The 19,582-nt window shown below is 38.8% G+C and overlaps 1 protein-coding gene across 7 annotated transcripts in view; it reads right to left on the reverse strand.

Moving 5' to 3' along the window:
- LOC124640340 (baculoviral IAP repeat-containing protein 6) overlaps positions 1-18,920 on the reverse strand; it is a 79,198-nt gene extending 60,278 nt beyond the window's left edge. For all 7 annotated transcript variants that reach the window (XM_047178060.1, XM_047178056.1, XM_047178059.1 and 4 more), the window contains exons 1-12: positions 18,688-18,920; positions 18,297-18,481; positions 12,347-12,475; positions 11,090-11,325; positions 9,953-10,154; positions 5,438-5,675; positions 2,472-5,178; positions 2,003-2,257; positions 1,539-1,720; positions 1,069-1,274; positions 580-717; positions 101-241 (exon numbers count right to left, since the gene is read on the reverse strand). In XM_047178060.1, coding sequence (XP_047034016.1) covers positions 101-241; positions 580-717; positions 1,069-1,274; positions 1,539-1,720; positions 2,003-2,257; positions 2,472-5,178; positions 5,438-5,675; positions 9,953-10,154; positions 11,090-11,325; positions 12,347-12,475; positions 18,297-18,481; positions 18,688-18,865 — 4,797 coding nt within the window. In that variant the 5' untranslated portion in view covers positions 18,866-18,920. The remainder of the gene's footprint in view (positions 1-100; positions 242-579; positions 718-1,068; positions 1,275-1,538; positions 1,721-2,002; positions 2,258-2,471; positions 5,179-5,437; positions 5,676-9,952; positions 10,155-11,089; positions 11,326-12,346; positions 12,476-18,296; positions 18,482-18,687) is intronic.
- Between the last annotated feature and the right edge of the window lie 662 nt (positions 18,921-19,582).

The following is a 19,582-nucleotide window of genomic DNA, read 5'->3' on the forward strand; positions in this document are numbered from 1 at the left end:
GGAAAAGCTTTACTTAGTCGATTCTGTAATCGCCCCACAGAAACAATAATTCAATACATAATCTCCTCATCCCTTTAAAACATTTCTAGATAATACTCACAACATCAGTAAGTTTAACAGCATGTCCGAAGTCCAGCACGATGTACCGTCTCGCGCCCGAGTGCATTCGTTCCACAACTAGCGTGTGTTGCGGCGGCCGAGTCACCAGCGACGCCCATGGTATGCCGCATTGTTCCTGATCCTGGGAAGAAATTGATGTGGAAAAACTTGTAAAAAGTACTGGTATAAATGTTTAATGAATTTTGTTGTTTTAATGTTGTGTGGTGCAAAAGATGTCGATAATATCGATAAATGTGCGTTTTGGGACATCACTAAAACATTGCCATGACGCCATGAAGGACAGTGACATAACGAGAGAACTCATAATTAACATTTCTAAACGAATGTCTGATCTAAAAACGAATTAGGAATTAGTGCAGTAGGAAATTAATATCATAGAAAAACCATTTACGAAGAACTTGTTACCAGAATCGAAACTACAGCACATGGAATGTAGGTGATTGACAACTATTCTCGTACCTTGAAAAGCTTCTCTTCGGAGAACTCCATCTTGTCCTGAGGATCACACTCCATGAGGGAGCTCTCGACATCTTCCAAGGAGTCAGGGTCTTGTGACGACTGCTTCATCTGGCCTTCTTTCACGACCGACCACAGTTGCTAAATAAAAGAAAAAAAACTAGCTTAATATCATGTAGGTTACCAAACCGGAATATGAAATCAGCTTAGTGATTTACTAGCGGCGACATAACTTTGATGCAACATCAACTAAAAACGGGTCTTTATTGATGTTACTGGCGGCCGTCAGCGGTTTCACCAAATTCTCGTGAGAACCACTTCGCGCACCCAGGTAAAAACTAACCTATTTATAGATGATATATATTCAACGATAAATGGGCTATCTGACACTCAAAGAATTTCGTAAAACAGGCGAGCAGTTCCTAAAATTTGTGGGATCAAGCAAACGAAAAAACTCTGGAGCCTCATAGCATTATTAGAATTGTTATCTACCTGACTAGGATCCCCCGGACCGGCGCCGGGCAGCGAGCTGACCACAGCGGAGTGATGCCTGGCGCCGCTGGACTCGAGCTTGGTGCCGTCGGAGGCCACGTGGCACGTCACGTGGAGAGGCATGGCTTCACTGAGGCCGGCGCCGAACACGCCAACGCCGTTGTTTTGTGCCCACCAAGCGGTTGATGTTACTGCTGTTTTTGAATCTGTGGAGAAGAAGAGTAGTTATAGAAATACAATAAAATTTACGTATCTTATAAATTAAAATAAAACTGATAAAAAGTGGTTGGAGAATATCACTTAAAGCTACTCAGGGTAAGCTTTTGTTTATATACAAAGTTGCATCAAAACGTTGCTGAGTTGCTGTAACATGAGTTAAGAAAACATCTATTTATTCCTCTATTTATTTTTCTCCTTATATATTTTTTAATATTTGATACCGTATATGACCAGGCATCTGTCCTACTCACCCAAGTCCAGCGGCAGGTTAAGCAGCTCCTTCAGCTGGTAGTCAGGCTTGGGCACGGGCGGCGTGCTAGTGTCTCCGGCTAGCACGCTGGCGTACGTCACCGGGGTGGAAGTGCCCCGTCCTTGTTCCGGGATCTCTGTCGCGAATATCGTTCGCTCTAATGGAAGACCGTAGAGACCGAATCTGGAACAGAACATTGTGGTAAGAAGGTGGGTCAAAAATAACTGTTTCAAATAGCTCTATTTATAGGTTATTTTAACGTAAAGCTAGTTGGAATAAATTCAGGTCCAGATTTACTTAACTAAAAGCAGATTGACCATATAAAAAAATAAGCTGACATCTGAGTATTTCAGTAAATAAAACCTGTATTTTTTTAAAACGCAATTAGTTTATAGAGACTTAATCTTAATACGATCAAAATCTTGCAAAATAGAGGGAAGAATTTCCATTAAAATAAATCCTTACCTAGCCCTCAACAAGCTGTGATACACATCAGGTCTATCTCTCAAGCACCGTGCCGATCTTTCCAGCAGCGCCAAACATTTCGCCACTAACGCCGGCGCCATCGCCCGCGCGGTACATTGCTGAGCCAGTGCCGCCAACCAGCGGACCGCACCGGCCGACACGCTGGCACCGACATACGGTATACAAGCACATACACTGTTCGATAATGTCGTCTCGAATGTTGACTTCCATGGTTTCGGCAATTGTTTTTCACCCCTGGTTGAACGAATAAAAATTTGTCAGTACATTGTAAAGTAGGCGTATCTATATAGTATATCTCTGCATAGTAGCATATCTGCAGGTATCTATTATTATAGATTTAAATGAGACCAAAAGGTGATAAGATTAGATTTCTAATAATTTCAAATTCATATAAAAATGTCATGATGACTAGAAAAGATCATAATGAGGGCAATAAAATAATACTTACTCGCTAGTAATGAGAAGAATTTTGACGCATTTCTTTGCCATGCTCCTATTGGCGCATAGAATGCAATTCTTTATCAGTGCATCGGTATGTTTCTCAATAATTTTAACACACTCCAACTGTTGTGTTTCCACAGTTTTGTCTTTTCCTTTTTCCGTCTTCGCAAGTCGCATACGTTGTAGTCTTATAGACACGACCCAAATTAACAGGTCCATGGCTATGTTCCTCATCTCAGGGTTAGCGTTGTTTATCGATATTTCGCACAAAGTGTTCAAGAAGCTATTCGACTCTAACATAGCTATCCGTTGCTGTCTCTCCATAGCGATGTCAGTGTGTGGGCTGGAGCGAACGGTCAATGAAATCTGGTGCAGCCAGTCGCAGCCGATAAAACCAGTCTTCTTAGAGCTGCTCTCGCCAGTTTTGTTTGTGCCTTTACTCATATCTTTAGCTGGATCGAAAAGTGTCTTAATATGAATGAGGAAGGTTCGTCCTCTAGCTCTATATAGCCGAGGGCTGGTCAGTATCAAAGTCCCCGATTGCTGGGTCATGTCAAGTCCGGAAGACAGTAATAAAGGTCCCGCTAAGATCTCAGCGTTATGTGCTTGCAGATACTCCTCGCTGTTCACAGGGTTCTCGAGATTCGACATGTCGGCGTCTATTACTGGAAAGTGTATCGGCGAGTCTGGTCTATGGCCGAAAGACGCGTCTTTCTTGTACCCAATACCGTGAAGGTTTTGTTTGAGCAATGTTACCAGTATGATAGGAAGATTGGCTGAGCAAGCTGAGTGTAAGGTGAAACCGAACTCTATATGCGCTAATGAGACACTGTAAGGCAAGGTAAGCTCTAACACGTGTTCGTCCCACGTCGAAGAAGTATTCTGCAATCGCCAAGTCCTGTTATTCTGGTGATCCGAGCGAGACCTCTGTGCAGGCGACAACTCGCACCAGAAGCCGGGTACAACCGCGCTGTAAGGCACTGTCGTGTTGGTACCGTAGTAACCAGTCAAATATATCAAAGTCTCTAAGTCTGACAAGTCTAGTTCAGTCTTATTGGCAATGATGACGGGCGCCGGGGACGGCCCGCAGACCTCGTCCCGCGGCGCTCGCTGTAACATGTCGAAATCTATGTTAGCGAATTCATCCTCGTCAATATCACCTGTGTTATCCTTCTCACCGTTATTCAACGCGTAGAAGTATATCATTCCATGTTTAGTAGATACACTGAGCCGTTCTACAGATGCACAAAACACAACTGAGGTGAACTGTCCTTTCGGTACACGCTTCTCTGAGAGAGTCTTGAAGTCAGGCAATGAATACAGTCTTAAACAGCCGTCAAGGCCGACAGCCGCGAACGAATACTGATCATGTTTATCAGCTGGTAACAAGCACAGATCTACAGGACTCTCGTTGAAAGGTAACTCTTTGTATGAAACCGGGTTGTCTTCCAAAGTGTATATTGACGTTTTATTGTTAATCTTGTACAAGATGAAGTACGCCTTAGCGTCAGATTTGGGCTTGTCACTGGGTTCAGTGACCTCGTCTATTTCCATTTTAGTGTCACCATCGTTGTCAGTCTCCTCCTCGTCCTTGACCTGTTCAGGGTCGATGGTCGATATAACTACGAGCAAATGTTCCTTATCTTCCGTCGGAAATAGGTGTGTGACTTTAGAGTCCTCTTTTAAGCTAAGTTTGGTTGGAAGACTGAGACACTGGATAGCTATGCCCTGCGAGACTGCCTCTTCCTGCGGTGGATCGCTGTCGAAGCCGTCGTTATTACTGTTAGTGATGGCTGTCTGTGTGCCCACCTTGCTCCCGCCCCCGAATGTAGTCACTTTGACTTTTTCTGTTCCATCCCCACCTTCGTACCACTTCAAGTCGGAGATCTCCAGAGGTCCATTCATGTTGAGATAGTGTGTTATAGGGTCGGCTTGTTGCAACACCGCGTCTGGTTGGTCTGCTAATTTAGTACCAACAGAGTCTAGATTACCACTCTTCCAACTCTTGAGTTGCGAGATCTTGCCTACAAAGTCTAGCATGGTGGCTTGTTGTGCAGCCTCTTGCAACTCGGGTAACAACGCCGTGGGGGGAGGAGGGGGCATCACTTTGAAATGCTTCGGCAGTATAATCTTCTTGGGTTCCCACATCTTGCAGTCTTCCTTACTGGACGAAGCGTTTAGGTTAATAACGTTACTGATCTGTTCGTCTAGCAAGCTATTTGTGCATTGTGGAAGCTCTGTGTCCTCGTCGGAGTACTGGTAGTATATCTCGTCGTATATGTTGGCGTCGTCTGGTCTGGCCACGGTGCACACTTTCTTGCTGCCGCCCGGCTTGGAGTTGCCGCTGCTGTTGGAGGTGTGTACCACAGTGGTGATGGAGCCGGCTAGTGAGCTGTGTATGTCATACGTTAGTAGGAACAGCATTTTGTTTGTTGTGAGATTGTTCTTTGCCTCGTTCTGGTCGTTCATTGCTTGAACACTTTCCTTGTCGCCTCCAGAGTCGAAGAGTGCTTTACTGGAGTCTTCCTTGATGGGCTGGTCGGTCTGTGGCGAGTTGGTCCGGGTGATGACGACGGCGCAGATGAGGGAAGGCTTGGTCTTGTTGGTGTTGGTCTCCTTCTCCGTACTCTCCGTGGTCTGTGTTTGTGGGTACGCTTCCTGTTGCGACGTCATCCCGACGAATGCCATCGCCGTCAGCTCGACGCCGTATGTAGCTAAAATTGTAAGAAATATGCACTTAATAACTTGTTACTGAATATTAAAATACAGGAAGTTAAAGAAAATAAAAAGTTAGTTGAGAATTAACTTTCTTATGACTGACCTACATATAAAACAACAAAAATAAAAAAAGTTTAAAAATAACTTGAAACAAAAACATAACCTCTAATTTACCGGTAAGAAAACAAACTATTAACTGATTATAAACACAACACATGTCAGGCAAGCACATTAAGAAAACAAATGGGTACTCACAACTATCCTTCTCCAAGCTCGCAGACCATACTTTATTACTATCGGTCGCCAATATGCCGCTAAATATCGAGTCATACGGCGAAAGGTGAATGAACTTGACCAATTTGAGGCCGCAGTCGAACCGCCAGATGTTGACTTTGCCCTCAGGAGTGCCCGTCGCGATCAGGTCCCCGGTGTTGCCCTTCGACACGACTGACACGTTGGTACACGGCACCGCGCATGCTGTCGCGTTCGTCACCTGCGAATAATAAACCCGGTCAATCAACGACACACGGAGTAATCCAGCGTTAGCGGCTATCTTCAGACTCTAGCTTACGGACCGTCATCGTTACATATCACATTTTACGCCACGTCATTTCAAGGGAGCAACGGTATTAGAACACCAATATATCTTATCAATATGTTTAAAAATAAATAATAACAAACAAATATATAAACTTCGCCATTTTTTTTGATAAATCACACTATTGTTGAGTGGACTTACAGTAAGATATGTGTTACATGTTATCACTGAGATAATTATGTAAATGCCTAGTCACTGTATCCGCGGTGTTGGGCCGCGCCTCCTGCGGCTGGAGTTCGACACTGAAGGCCTGACGATCAGGCTCTGAGGCTGTAAGCAATAGCCTGACAGTTACCATACCGCGGCCGCCGAGCGAGCACTGTGACGTGTTTCCGTGTGTTTTACTAGTGAAGTGACTAGGAAAGTAGGCAACCACTAATTGTAAAGAGAGTAGTCGGATGAAATTCAACAAAAAATTTATTTACATATCAACACTATTCTCCAGTGACGCGCGTTAATAAATGTCGATTTTAAATCATTAATGTACAATATATAAGTATTCTCAATTAAAGATAGCATTCGAGATAAAAACGAAACAAATACAAATAATACGGTTTTTTAAATTCGTAGACAAATAGATTATTCTAAAATGATAATGATTTCAAATTAATTATAGCGGTTTAATTATTGATTTATAAGCAAATGCTGAATACTAATAAGGAGACTACTTAAAAAATTCAATCAAAAGTGGACCAAATAGACCTTAAGATGGAAATAGCAAAAAATCCGATATTTTATTTCATACTAAAAATATGATTCAGTGAATATGTTCGGAGCAGTTTCTTTAATTACTGTAGTATTATTAAAGCATTGACGTAGGTGAAAAGGCTTGTCTATGAAAGCACCGCAATATTAACCTGAATGAATACTCGTTTCGCGCGTGACGCACGAAGTTTTTATTTCTGATTTCTTTTACTCTATATTCAAAGTTATAAGTGTTTAATCTGTGTGTGTTTTTGTGTATGAGGTTTGAAATCTATTTTTGTTATTTTGTGAATTGAAAAAAATATCTACGCACAAGCACATTGTTTACAACCTATTAATAACATCAACAAATATATTGTCCTGTTACAATCATGATGATGAAGCAAACCTGAAAAAACATGTCAAAAGTCGTGGTAAGATTAGAAGTTTTTAATTGGAACAATTTTGTTATTTTTAATTTGTTTATTATGATTTTCTGAGAAATATTTTTAAAGCTACAAGTAACAAGTAAGTCCATTTTCTTAATTTTGTCCAACTGCATTATTTTTATCACAAGCTTTTATTAGACAAATCTTGAGAGTTGTTATTCTTGTCAAGTTAATGGTATAATTTGAAAGTATTAAAGAGAGACTTTGATAGAGAAGTTTAAGAGCACAGTGGGTAAGCCATAGAAAACCGGCCAATGAAAACTTTTATTATTGAAAAGGCTTCATTTTTATTATTGATATTAAAAAAAAACTAATACTTAACATCATAAACACTTTAATCCGGCCCTTACTAATTTAATAGTAATTTAGTAGCAATTCGGGCCCTGACTAATTTAGTAGCAATTCGGTCCTAGAAAACCGAACGTGTGGTCACACAGTAAATATTTCAAAAATCCTCAAGTAATATTTTTATGTAAAGCCCGCCCGTCTCTTCTCGACAAAAACGTTAGTGTGGTATAATTGTGTAAGCTGTAAAAATGTTGTTAATTTCAGTATATTGATTACATGATATATGATAACACTTTCTTCATTAGCCATTACTCGTTGGAGGTAACGAAAGCTTAACTTTTATACTCGAACAAAGTTACAAACTACCAACTAAACTGAACAGGCAAAATCTTCATATAAAAATTATCCTAATACTGGAATCAATATTTGTCCAACAATTAAGAATTTTACCAAATCATCTTCAACTGATTCATCAAAACTTGCAAGGAAGGCATAATATTTCATCATACTGAATATTATAGAGGCTTTGTGATTCACGTAACACAAAATGATTTGGTAATGATGAATCAGCGGGTCTATGCTCTATCACTAACCGTTCGCGGCGTCATTTGACGCGATGTACGGTGCACAAAAAATGTTTAAACACACGGGAAAAAAATATGACGTATGTTAGAACAGTATACGAAACGGGTTGGACTATTATAAAGTCTAAGGTCCATTCTGACCTAACAATTTTATGCAATAGTTCAAAAATCATTTTTTTTTGTTTGTTTTGGTCATGAGTGAGTGAGATTACATCAGTATTTTGAATAAAATCTCATTAATTTTATATTGATGTAACGTAACTGATTAGATAATTACACATATTTATAGGTGCTCTGGTACAGTATGACTAATAAAGTTAAAAATAGTTTCAAGTAATCAGATTGTTTTATCTTTATTTAATTTATTTATAGACATTATGATGGATTAAAATAAACCTTTATCTAGTTGTAGGATTTGTAGCAAACGTCAGCCCGGACCTAAAGTTAATTGTTTTTCTTATACCTATAAAATCTTTTAGGTAACTGGCGATTATGAGTAAACAGACAAATAGAAAAAAAATCTTGACGCAATACAAAACAAACTGAACAAGGAAAAACGTACAAATACAAACAATATTTTTCGAAAAGTTGGTTAGTTAAAAATACAGAAACAAAAGAGAGTGACAATTTTGTCCAGCGCCGAATTAATGCCGAACAGCTAAAGCCCGATCAAGCATTATTGCCCCCAGAATATTATAGCTGAGCTTAAGATATTAAAATCTTTAGAAGGTGGACTATTCAATCTTTCCTAATGTTGGACCATTTCTACACTTCGTAGGAGCTAGTCTTATGATGAATGAAAAGGCGTGATTTCGAAAAATATGCATATTATGCGTTATCTCGCCCCCTACATAGATATGTAGGGGGTAAGTAAGTATATAGGCAAGTGTCAGTGGTGCTTCACCTAAAATTACAAGGAAACCTATCAACGAATAACTAAATGATTAAAGCACCGACCAGGAAGTGGTGAAGGGCCACCTGCAGTTGTGAGCTGTACTTTTGAAAAATGTTTTGTTAATTTAATTTTTAAAAAGGACTGATTTCCATTTGCATGTTTCTTATTCTAGTAAGGTAAACTCGTATAGGACACTCGCATGGTCCGTGTCCGTGTATGACGGGTAACGTAGTCAGCGGGGGTGATTACAATATACGCTAGACGGAGACACCTGACAGGAGTATCTGATGCGGGTTATTCCTAAACAAGAGAGAATAAGGCTACTTTTGTTAATTACTTTATTTGAATATTTTTATTGCGGATGATACCTGTATCGAATATTTGGGCAAACGGTAACAACCCTCTTGTCGGTAACGTACCCCGCCAACCAGCGTTGACCATGGACGATCGCTAACGAATTTGCCAATATTAGTATTGCATTTATGTAAAATGTAACTTACGTAGATTGTGCACATTGTGCACGGCGCTCTCGATCCACCACCTAGCCGCGACACTTTACAGCAGCCAGTCTTTTCACCATTCCAAGCCCTTTCTTTCAAGTATATTGGTGACTGCTTCAAATCTCACCAGATACAATTGAGCAGCAGTCGAAAATAGGAAACGAGCGTCTGTCGTGATAGCATAATTTGTTACCGTATAAAAATGGTGTCTCGGGATCATTTTCATATACTCCCCCGTACGTTGTCTTTTGTCGACTGTCTCGAGCCCATGGAACCGGAATTCCAGCATTACATTAACAAATAAACAAAATTCACTTACGGAGATAGGCACATTGTGCATATACTCGCCCCTGACGAAGGGACAGTTCGACGAGTGCCGCTTGTGCTCCACCCAGGGCTCGTCGGACTTCTCCCAGCAGACGAGGCACACGAGGCACGTGAAGCATTAACAGATAACAAGCTCCACTTACAGAGATAGGCACGTTGTGCGTATACTCGCCCCTGACGAAGGGGCAGTTCGGCGAGTGCCGCTCGTGCTCCACCCAGGGCTCGTCGGACTTCTCCCAGCAGACGAGGCACACGAGGCACGTGAAGCATTAACAGATAACAAGCTCCACTTACAGAGATAGGCACGTTGTGCGTATACTCGCCCCTGACGAAGGGGCAGTTCGGCGAGTGCCGCTCGTGCTCCACCCAGGGCTCGTCGGACTTCTCCCAGCAGACGAGGCACACGAGGCACGTGAAGCATTAACAGATAACAAGCTCCACTTACAGAGATAGGCACGTTGTGCGTATACTCGCCCCTGACGAAGGGGCAGTTCGGCGAGTGCCGCTCGTGCTCCACCCAGGGCTCGTCGGACTTCTCCCAGCAGACGAGGCACACGAGGCACGTGAAGCACATGGCGCGGTCGTCGCCGCTGGGGGACGGCTGGTGGTAGAACCCGGCTTGAGCCATGCGAGCCGGGAGCGCCCATCTGTGGGTAAGAAAAGTTAAATTAATTAAAAAATATATTTTATTTATTTGGAAAAATGAACAGTGACACATTAAATATCATAAGCATTTTACATTATATATAACAAACTAGCTTCTGCCAGCGGTATCACCCGCATCCCGTGGGAACCTCACGAACCCGGATAAAAGTAGCCTATCCTATAGCTTCCTCGATTAATAGGCTATCTAACACTGAAATAATTTTTCAAATCGGACCAGTAGTTCCTGAGATTAGCGCGTTCAAGCAAACAAACAAACTCTTCAGCTTTATAATATTAGTATAGATTGATATTGATATTTGTCTTAGTTATTTTACTTTTGGTTAAGCCGATGAATACAGGAACTGAGAGAGATTTGTTCATAGGCTTATCACACTCATACTTTGTGGTACCCATTTGAGTTCCTAGTTTAGCTATACGTCGTGCTAGGATTCTGTCATAAAACGTGGCATAACGCATAGCCTAACCTAAGGTAAAAAAAAGTTGACTAAACTCTAAGATTTTTCTCTTAAGATAAAATAATGTGATGTCAACGAACTTAATATTTCAGTATTTCTTTCTAATCGTTTTGCGAGGTTAATAAGGACGACGCCCACAACTAAACCCCGCTTAACCTTAATTTATTTATATTCCAATTAGTACGTCGTTACTTTAACAACTTCTCAGAAATCAACTTACTGAAAATATTATCAGCCTTAAAAATACTAAAGTCAATATCCTTCCTACGATAAATGCGAATAAATGCGAAAGTAACTCTGTCTATCGCGCTTGCACGCCATAACTATTGAACCAATTTAAATACACAGATAGCTTCTGAAACAAAAAAAAAAGTAGCCCATGTCGGGCTACTTTTACCCGGTTGCCGAAAGAAGTTCCCTTGCAACGTGTCAGGTTAGAGCTAGTTATAAATGCTAATTACTTGTAGTCCATATGCGGCCACCGTTTGAAGGTCTCCTTCCTTTCCGCCTCGCTGTACATAAGAGGCCTGGTCTCCTCATCCCGGGAGCACGGCACCAGCTCATTGGCTCGTTGCCCGACAGCTGACGCGATGGCTAAGGCAGGTATCCGCCGGTTCTGACCCTTCAACTCCTGGACTACGCCTGTTGTGACTAGCCGGAGGGTAGACTGTGGTAGGCGGATGGTCACTGTGCTCCACTGAGGACAATTTTGAAAAATATTAGGTAAGTGATTTAATAGTAAAGTTAAGTTTAAATGTGCAATATCTCATATGAACTAAACCTTAAGGATTTCACGCAATGCATGAAATACTGCGTGTCCCAAAAGTCCTTTGAAATTTAAATTTCGAATAAAATTCAAATGACGCACGGGAATTTCACGCAGGGTGCGGGGATAGCACCAACGGTCTTTCGGAATTCATTCACCATGGAACGTTTTACCGGAGCGGACCATGCTTTTTGCGTGCGTGAGTTTTATCACAACATTTTCAAAGGACTTTTGGGACACCCAGTATTTATAAGCTATAATACGTCATAAAAAACTTGAATTTTATTATTGTCTTTAGAGTTCATTAATATTTTAAGACAAACTTTTTCCGATTCAAACTATGGAGATAGCTTTCGACATACAGAATTAGTAATAGGTTAAAATAATAATTAAAAAAAAAGTCGTGGTGGCCTAGTGGGCAAAGAACCAACCTCTCGAGTATGAGGGCGCGGGTTCGATTCCAGGTCAGGCAAGTACCAATGCAACTTTTCTAAGTTTGTATGTACTTTCTAAGTTTATCTTAGACACTGTTAGACTGTGTTTCGGATGCACGTTAAACTGTAGGTCCCGGCTGTCATTGAACATCCTTGGCAGTCGTTACGGGTAGTCAGAAGCCAGTAAGTCTGACACCAGTCTAACCAAGGGGTATCGGGTTGCCCGGGTAACTGGGTTGAGGAGGTCAGATAGGCAGTCGCTTCTTGTAAAGCACTGGTACTCAGCTGAATCCGGTTAGACTGGAAGCCGACCCCAACATAGTTTGGGAAAAGGCTCGGAGGATGAGGATGATGAGGTTAAAATAATAGCTATGAGTTAATAAATCATCCGTCAGTTTTTTGCACCAACAATGCATTTATACCTGCATAGCTAAACAGCAAATGCGCTCATAATATTTTGGAACTATTTTCCTTGTAAAATCGACTAGTTATTAATACAAATGATATGACAAGTATACCTTTTGTGCCTTGACTCCTTTCCTGACAGGTATCACATCGATGGAGCGCTTCAACTCGTTGATGAAGTCTGTGAGGCCCTCGATCGAGTGTGCGTCTAGACTCTGCAGACATTGGTACAGCAGGACAGCCTGATAAAACAAAAATAAATTGAATAGATATTTTATTTATGTAGAATAGCACATTTGAGACTAAAGATGAATTCTTTTTAAAATATGATTCTAGGTTTGATAGATAAGCTAACGGTTTTCGGGGATAACAGGAATGAGTTACCGCGACCCTGGTACATAAAGAGCTCCAGAAGTAGCATAGGTGAGTTTTAATCAGTAAAAGTCATAGATCCTTCCGACCTATACAATAATTATTAAATTACTTACTCATAAATAAACCTCAGAAAGAAACAACAAGCTTACGATAAATAATCGATTTGAAAGATACATAAACCCCTAATATGCATTATGGGAGTGTAGGCGGTGTGGTTTGCTGTGCGGGTAGAGCGGTCCAAAGGCGATTATTTACTTATTTGTTTTTTAGTACATAAATATTTTTTGGAATTATAGGACTGCCAGTCTTACAGTTTAAGTACCTACTTAAACATATTTTTTCTGAATCTACATGTAACTATTTTACATAAAATTGAAGACTATATAGTAACAATTAAAAAATCCTGAAAATCCGAGCTATAAGATAAGTCTGAAAACCGCAGGTCACGATCAATTTCAATATACATAACAAAACACATAACATTACATACATTACATTATATTACGAATAGAAATACATTACATTATATATTGGTAACACTATACATTGAATAGTAAATCGATTGTGCGCGCCCTAAGCCGGTATGTCGTCATCAAAACATTGACTCATTATCAAACATAACTTTATAATGTAGTGGACAATGGACATATAACCGCGGGACACGAAATGTCAAAATAAAAATACAATGAATAGCAGGGCAGCGGATTTTTTTTTTATCGGAGGAGAATTGTGTACCTTCTATTTTTTTTTCTAAGCTTTGAAACATTAAGCCTTTACGTCTAACGTCTCCCAAAAGCATCGTCATCTGTGCTACCCTTACAGTCAAGAACTATCAACTATTAGGTAATTTAAATTTTAATGTAAGTTTTAATATCCAGTAATTGAAAAAAAAAACACAAAATACAATATTCAACTGAAAATAAATTTTGATTCATCTTGTACTCATTCATGAATACATGTTCTATACCAATTTTAAAGATGAAATATAATTAATAATATTCATGCGTTACAGTATTAAACATTACATTTTTAGGTACACGACTGTGACGTCACCGTGCGTGATATCGCGAACCGCAATAGGAAAAGCTTCAGTTAATATAAATTTGCTACTAAAACCGTCGGCGTAATGGCTGAATTAAATTTATTACATGCTTAGTAATATCATATTGATCGTGCCTAGGCAAAAGGTAGCATTTCTAAGTAGATAAAATATTTATTAAGCTTGTGCTAACATTGTCAGTAAAAGCTCGCAATCTTGACGTTAAAAGGTGATAGAGTTGCGCCAACACTCCCACAGTTATCGACAAAACGAGAATATGCGTAGCACACCCCTACCTAGTAGTGCCTCATAAAAGTGTATGTCATAATGTGTTTAGATGGAAAGTAGGCTACTACAACAAAGTCGCTTATCGGGTCAGGAAGAAGTTCACCTTTTAATATTTCAGCACTTTTTGTTGTGAAGATAACCATATAAGCTACGCGGCATTTGCAGGGAATAAAGCGAGTCTATGCTACGATCATGAAACAGATATTTGGATAGAAGCTATGAAAATATTAGGAGTTGTTAAAAAAAAGAAAAAAAAAGAAAAGAACTCTTCTTGCAAATTACAGAAAGCTCGGAGAAAATCAAATAAGATATCGCGCTTACTGATTTCAGTTGATAGTAGTTGATAACCGAATGGTTATGATGACAACGAGTCATCTTTTTTCTTTTCTCATCAGAAAAGTTTTACTAGATAGACAAATAGCATGTATGGAAGCTTAGAGAGACAATAATATTCCTCCAAGTAGGCAGTACATACAGTACTCTTCTATTTTTAGATAATCTTTGGAAAAACCTCTTCTGTTCCGTGGGTTAGGTACACGCTTTTGATGTTAATGCAAATATTGACATTACCACAACAATGTATGCACTATGACATTATCATTTCCTCATAAGAGTTTACATAATTGAGTCGAAGTTATCGCGGGAATTCCGCGAAAATATAGTAGATGCATTGAAAAAATTAGCTTCTGTTTGATACGTTTTGAGGGAGTCAATTTGGCATTGTCCACATATTCGTATTCCGACGTTTCTATGTTGCGTGACACTGGTTCACTTTTCGTGTAGGCAGGTCAAACATTTATATATAAGCCTATTAATCATCTTCGTGTACACATCAGTGATAAAAACATATCCTAGTATATAACAAAGGCTGCATTTTAAAACCAGTTTCGTCTACTTCACAGTTCAGTGGGTATTTCCGAATCCTTTATCCGCCAACCACACATCTCCTATGTAGAGATATAATATATGTGTAAGTATCAACTATTTCGAAGCCGTTGATGACGATAGGTCTTCCCTAATACAAACTATATGCAGTAATCAATCATATCCTGTCAACTAGTTGGTAGTTTGATTTAGAACTTCCTATAGCAGACTAATGCAGCGACTATGCATCTTATAATATAGCCAAAAAATATAGTAGGCATCTAATGGATCATCTTATTTACATTTTGTACCTAAAAAAAGGTAATGTAGCGACATTCATGATACTTTATTTCAATAGGAAGTTTATGTATTTTTTTCAAATAATCTCTGAAACACATGGTTCAGCCTCATGCCAATAATTTCATTAGATCTAAATCAAAGATTGTTCTAATTTTTTTGTGGGTCAGCAAAAAATCTTATTTGAGTACAGAATCAGCTAGCCTGCACCTGCGGAGTTACATTACACCACCTTACCAATAAGAGCGGCATAAAAAAAATGACAACTAACAGGTTCAAACGATGACTCCTGACTCCTGAGGCGGGTCTACGCTAGACGAACCGAGCACGAAAGCAAAGCAAGAAAGCGCTCTAAATAGGTGTGTGATATTATACATTATGATCACCTCATATATAAAATTTATAAGCAAATACATGTGTCTTTTTCTTTTGGCATCTGCTTTACTTATTTTACATAATATACGTTTAAAAGTACATTAGCATAATGTGTGTTACATTTTAAGTATCGATATATGCGAGGTTAAGCTGCGGTCGGCGCGGTCAAACCATTGATGGGGGACAGTGAAGTAATTTTTTCCCAAGCTTATCACTTATACTCAAATGCTTGCAGTGCTACTAATTTAATGTATTCCATTCATGGGCATATGGCCTCCCAAGAGCTGTAGAGTTGTCTGGTAGCATCTTGATACTTTCAACTACCGCTAATATAGTAAACATGTTATTAAAATAGTCAAGACAATGTACTACAGTTATATCAAACATAGCCTAAACAATGCTTAGTCACATCTCTTATCTCGGCCATAGTCACTTCTATCCAAGCTAGGCTGTCTATAATATAATGACTTTGCAGAATTATCAAAAAAGTACATGCATAATCTTAGAAAATATCAAATTTATCAAGGATTTTGTGTAAGTCAGATAGTAAAATTATAATATTTAGAGCAGCATTTGGCACTAGCGGCCAACCTCTTCCTCAAACTTCAATGTGTGTTATACTCATAAATCACCATAAAATTGGCGAGATCAAGACCTAATTGATCCATTGAATCCTCATTCAATTCTTGATATAATTTATGATGCAATATTGTGCAATAATTCATGTCATGTCAAAGACATAGTAACTAATTAGTAAATCTGTTGAATAAATGAGAATATATTGTACAACTGCATTCAGATTATGGTATTCATAATATGCATTAGGCTTTGTGCCTACCTTCCATTGTCAAGTATTGATGCCACAAATGTTATGCTTGATATAATAGCTAGAGTACTACTAACTTGCAGTGAGTTGCACCTAGGGAATGCAATCCCGATCCCGCGGGATCCCGATCTCGTGTAATTTTTCGGGATCAATCCCGACGCATCATATGACGGGATTGGGCGGCAGTGGTCAGCGACGCAACACACACACAACCAAGTCCTTTAGCACGTATGTCTACGTCCACGAGCTTACACAAATTAGAAGCATTAAAAAAGAGATGGATTTGTTTGATTGTGGAGGAACAAGGGGGCGATTTTTGCAGTTTGCATATAATTGCTTCAACCAGTGTTGAGTCGGAGAGGATTCTCAGCAGCGGGGTACATTGCAACGGACATTAGATGCCATTTAGCAGATGAAACTATTAATACCCTTTGTTTTTGAAAGAGTCATTTTCAAAATCACTCTTTTTCCTAATTCCCTTGAAATAAGCTTATTGTTTTGATTACGTAATTTACCTATGTTAATTTCCTTACAACCTGATTATTATTTAGTTGGTAAGATTAAAGAATAAAGGGTTTTATTTTCTTTCGAGTAATATGTAATTAGAGTATAGCAGGAGATGAATGGATGCTAACTGCCAAGGACCGGGACAAGTGGCTTAAGCTGGAGGAGGCTTTTACCCTAGAGGGACTACATAACAGTAACAAATAAACAATAAAAATGTGAAATTCTATAACAAATGTACTGTTATGAAGACAAATAAAGCTTAAATAATATATAAAAAATATGTAATTTTAATTAACCTCACTATCACAAACAAGCAGTTATTAGCTTTTTCAGTCATCTGAATTCAATTTTTTTTTTTTAATTAGACGGGATCCCGAATTTGCAATCTTGAGTCGGGATTGCATTCCCTAGTTGCACCATTTTACTATACAGATAACCGAATCATTCACGGGCACTTATGGTGTGGTTATCGTAATATGTAGTTAAATGGTACAACTCACCCTTAGTACTGAATACAACGTTAATGCTTAGTCTCTTTAAAAAGCCAACCAAAAATGAGACATAAGTGTAAACCGAAAAATATACTACCTCAACAAAAATGCACCCAGCAAAATCTGCCATTTTTACATTAATGGAAACATGAAATGGTAAAAAAATTGTTAACCATAATTAGTGAAGTGATAAGCAATCAATCAACTAGGAATGCAATCAGTGTTCAATAATAAACAATGCTCATAGAAATTGATAACAGATCACCAATATTTCATTCAATTCTTTGTTGTACTATTAATTACTTACATTAAGACACAGTTGTACCTTTTAACTGTAATGATAACCAAACCATAATCAGCTATATACTTGCTACCCATTGAACAAATCAGCGCTTTGACAGCTGAAACTGGTTCAGTTAATATTAAATGGTGCAACTTACCATAAATATATAAATTAATTAAAGGAAGGATATATCTAACAATGGTAGATGCACAGATAAGATCTGTAAATATAAGAATTTATAGTATCAAAATTGTATTGTGTTCATTCTAGCATAAATTACTATGATTGGCGTGGTGTGCGGCCAAGTGCTTTTTTATGACTTACATCAAATGAAGGCAACACACAGGTAATAAGTACCATAGAATCTAAGTTCATATTATATTCACAAACCAAAATAAATTAATTATACCTAATACTTAATGCGATGCAAATATATACATTGTTTGTTTTTGGCATTCATAACGAAATACATTTACAGTGCAGGTAGAATGAAAAAACTTAACACAAACATGAAGATAGATTCTCTTTTTATTATGTGTGTACAAAAATTGAAAATATAAAATAAATAATAATAAATAGATTTCTAACCAAGCAAACTAAAATTTCAGGACATCATTAGCATTTAATTTACATGAAGTTATTGTTATCATGATAGCACATGAGTGCACAGGATTGGAAAAGCTTGTTGGACTTGTAAGTATAGTAACTGCGCACATACCTCAGACAGTACGAGCTCGATCCTTATGATCTTGTCGGGCTGTGACGAGGGCAGCGGGCGCTGCAGCGCAGTGTGCAGTAGCAGCACCCCATTGTAGTCGGTGCGCGCGCCCACTCCGCTCCCGTCCCACACGAACACTCGGTCCGCGCCCGGCGCATACTCCACCCCGAGTTTACCACACTCATCTTCAAACACAAGACAACACTTTAATCCGGCATAAATGGAATTGTTTATTGAGAACTGTCAAATCGAGAAACAATGTAGGCCACCGAAAAAAGTCACTGCCAACTATCCGTGACTAAAATCATCACTAATCCTTCCAGATCCAGCACGATTAATAACACAAAACAGTATAAATCTTTTGTTCGTAGATTATTAGCGTCTTACTTACCCGCTGACAGACGAGAAGACTGCAGTATCACACCCGAGTTCACATCCAAAACGTGTACACCACATCTGTCAGTCTTCACCAAAATTATATTTAAGTTGCTATGATAAGTTAGAGAAGAAACAGGAAAGTTCATACGTATATAACCATCTTCTCGTAATATCAAAGAATCATCGCCCATCGTGGCCGTGAACACATCTGTCTACACTACGTAAACGCCATTTGTAATTGTATTTTTTATGTCAAATATTTTAGGAGTGAGTGGCCAGGTTCAAAATTTTAAAACAAAATGATGTGACATGTTCTGAAGATTTTTTTGTCAAAGATTAATTATTTTGGTAATGGATTGAGTTATAAAAATATTTATATGGTTATTTGTGATCATGATTTTCAGTATTCACGGATATAAAAGTGTTTTTTGGACAAATTTTGAATAAGATCAACTAAAAACTTGCTAGATTAAAAAAATGATTTTGAAAACGACAATAGACAAACTTGCATGACTTTCATCATTCAAAGACAAAGATTAATTTGACTCCTTGTCTTTAGAGAAATTTGATTGATGTTATACTTTTGAACTTTTCTTAGTACTTTTTTGGCCCAAACTAATACAAACAAATAATAGTTCAATCTACGTTGATAACGTTAAATTCTGTAATAATCTTTACAAACTGACCTCACCTAGTCAACAAACCAATTACAAAATGTTTGCTAGTCATTGAAGTTTTAAAATCGATATATCTAATTAAATCTAAAAGGAAGTTGGGTCTCATAGTTTGGAGTTGAATTTCGCATCGTTTGATTTTTAAGATCTCCTCCCACATATTAACTTTTCTCAGAAACTCATGGTTGTTGTTTGCTGGAGACTTATCCAGAAGCGCACCGGGCGCCCGGCTTT

The sequence above is a fragment of the Helicoverpa zea genome, chromosome 20 (genome assembly GCF_022581195.2).
Source record: "Helicoverpa zea isolate HzStark_Cry1AcR chromosome 20, ilHelZeax1.1, whole genome shotgun sequence".
In the NCBI taxonomy this organism is placed as follows: Eukaryota; Metazoa; Arthropoda; class Insecta; order Lepidoptera; family Noctuidae; genus Helicoverpa; species Helicoverpa zea.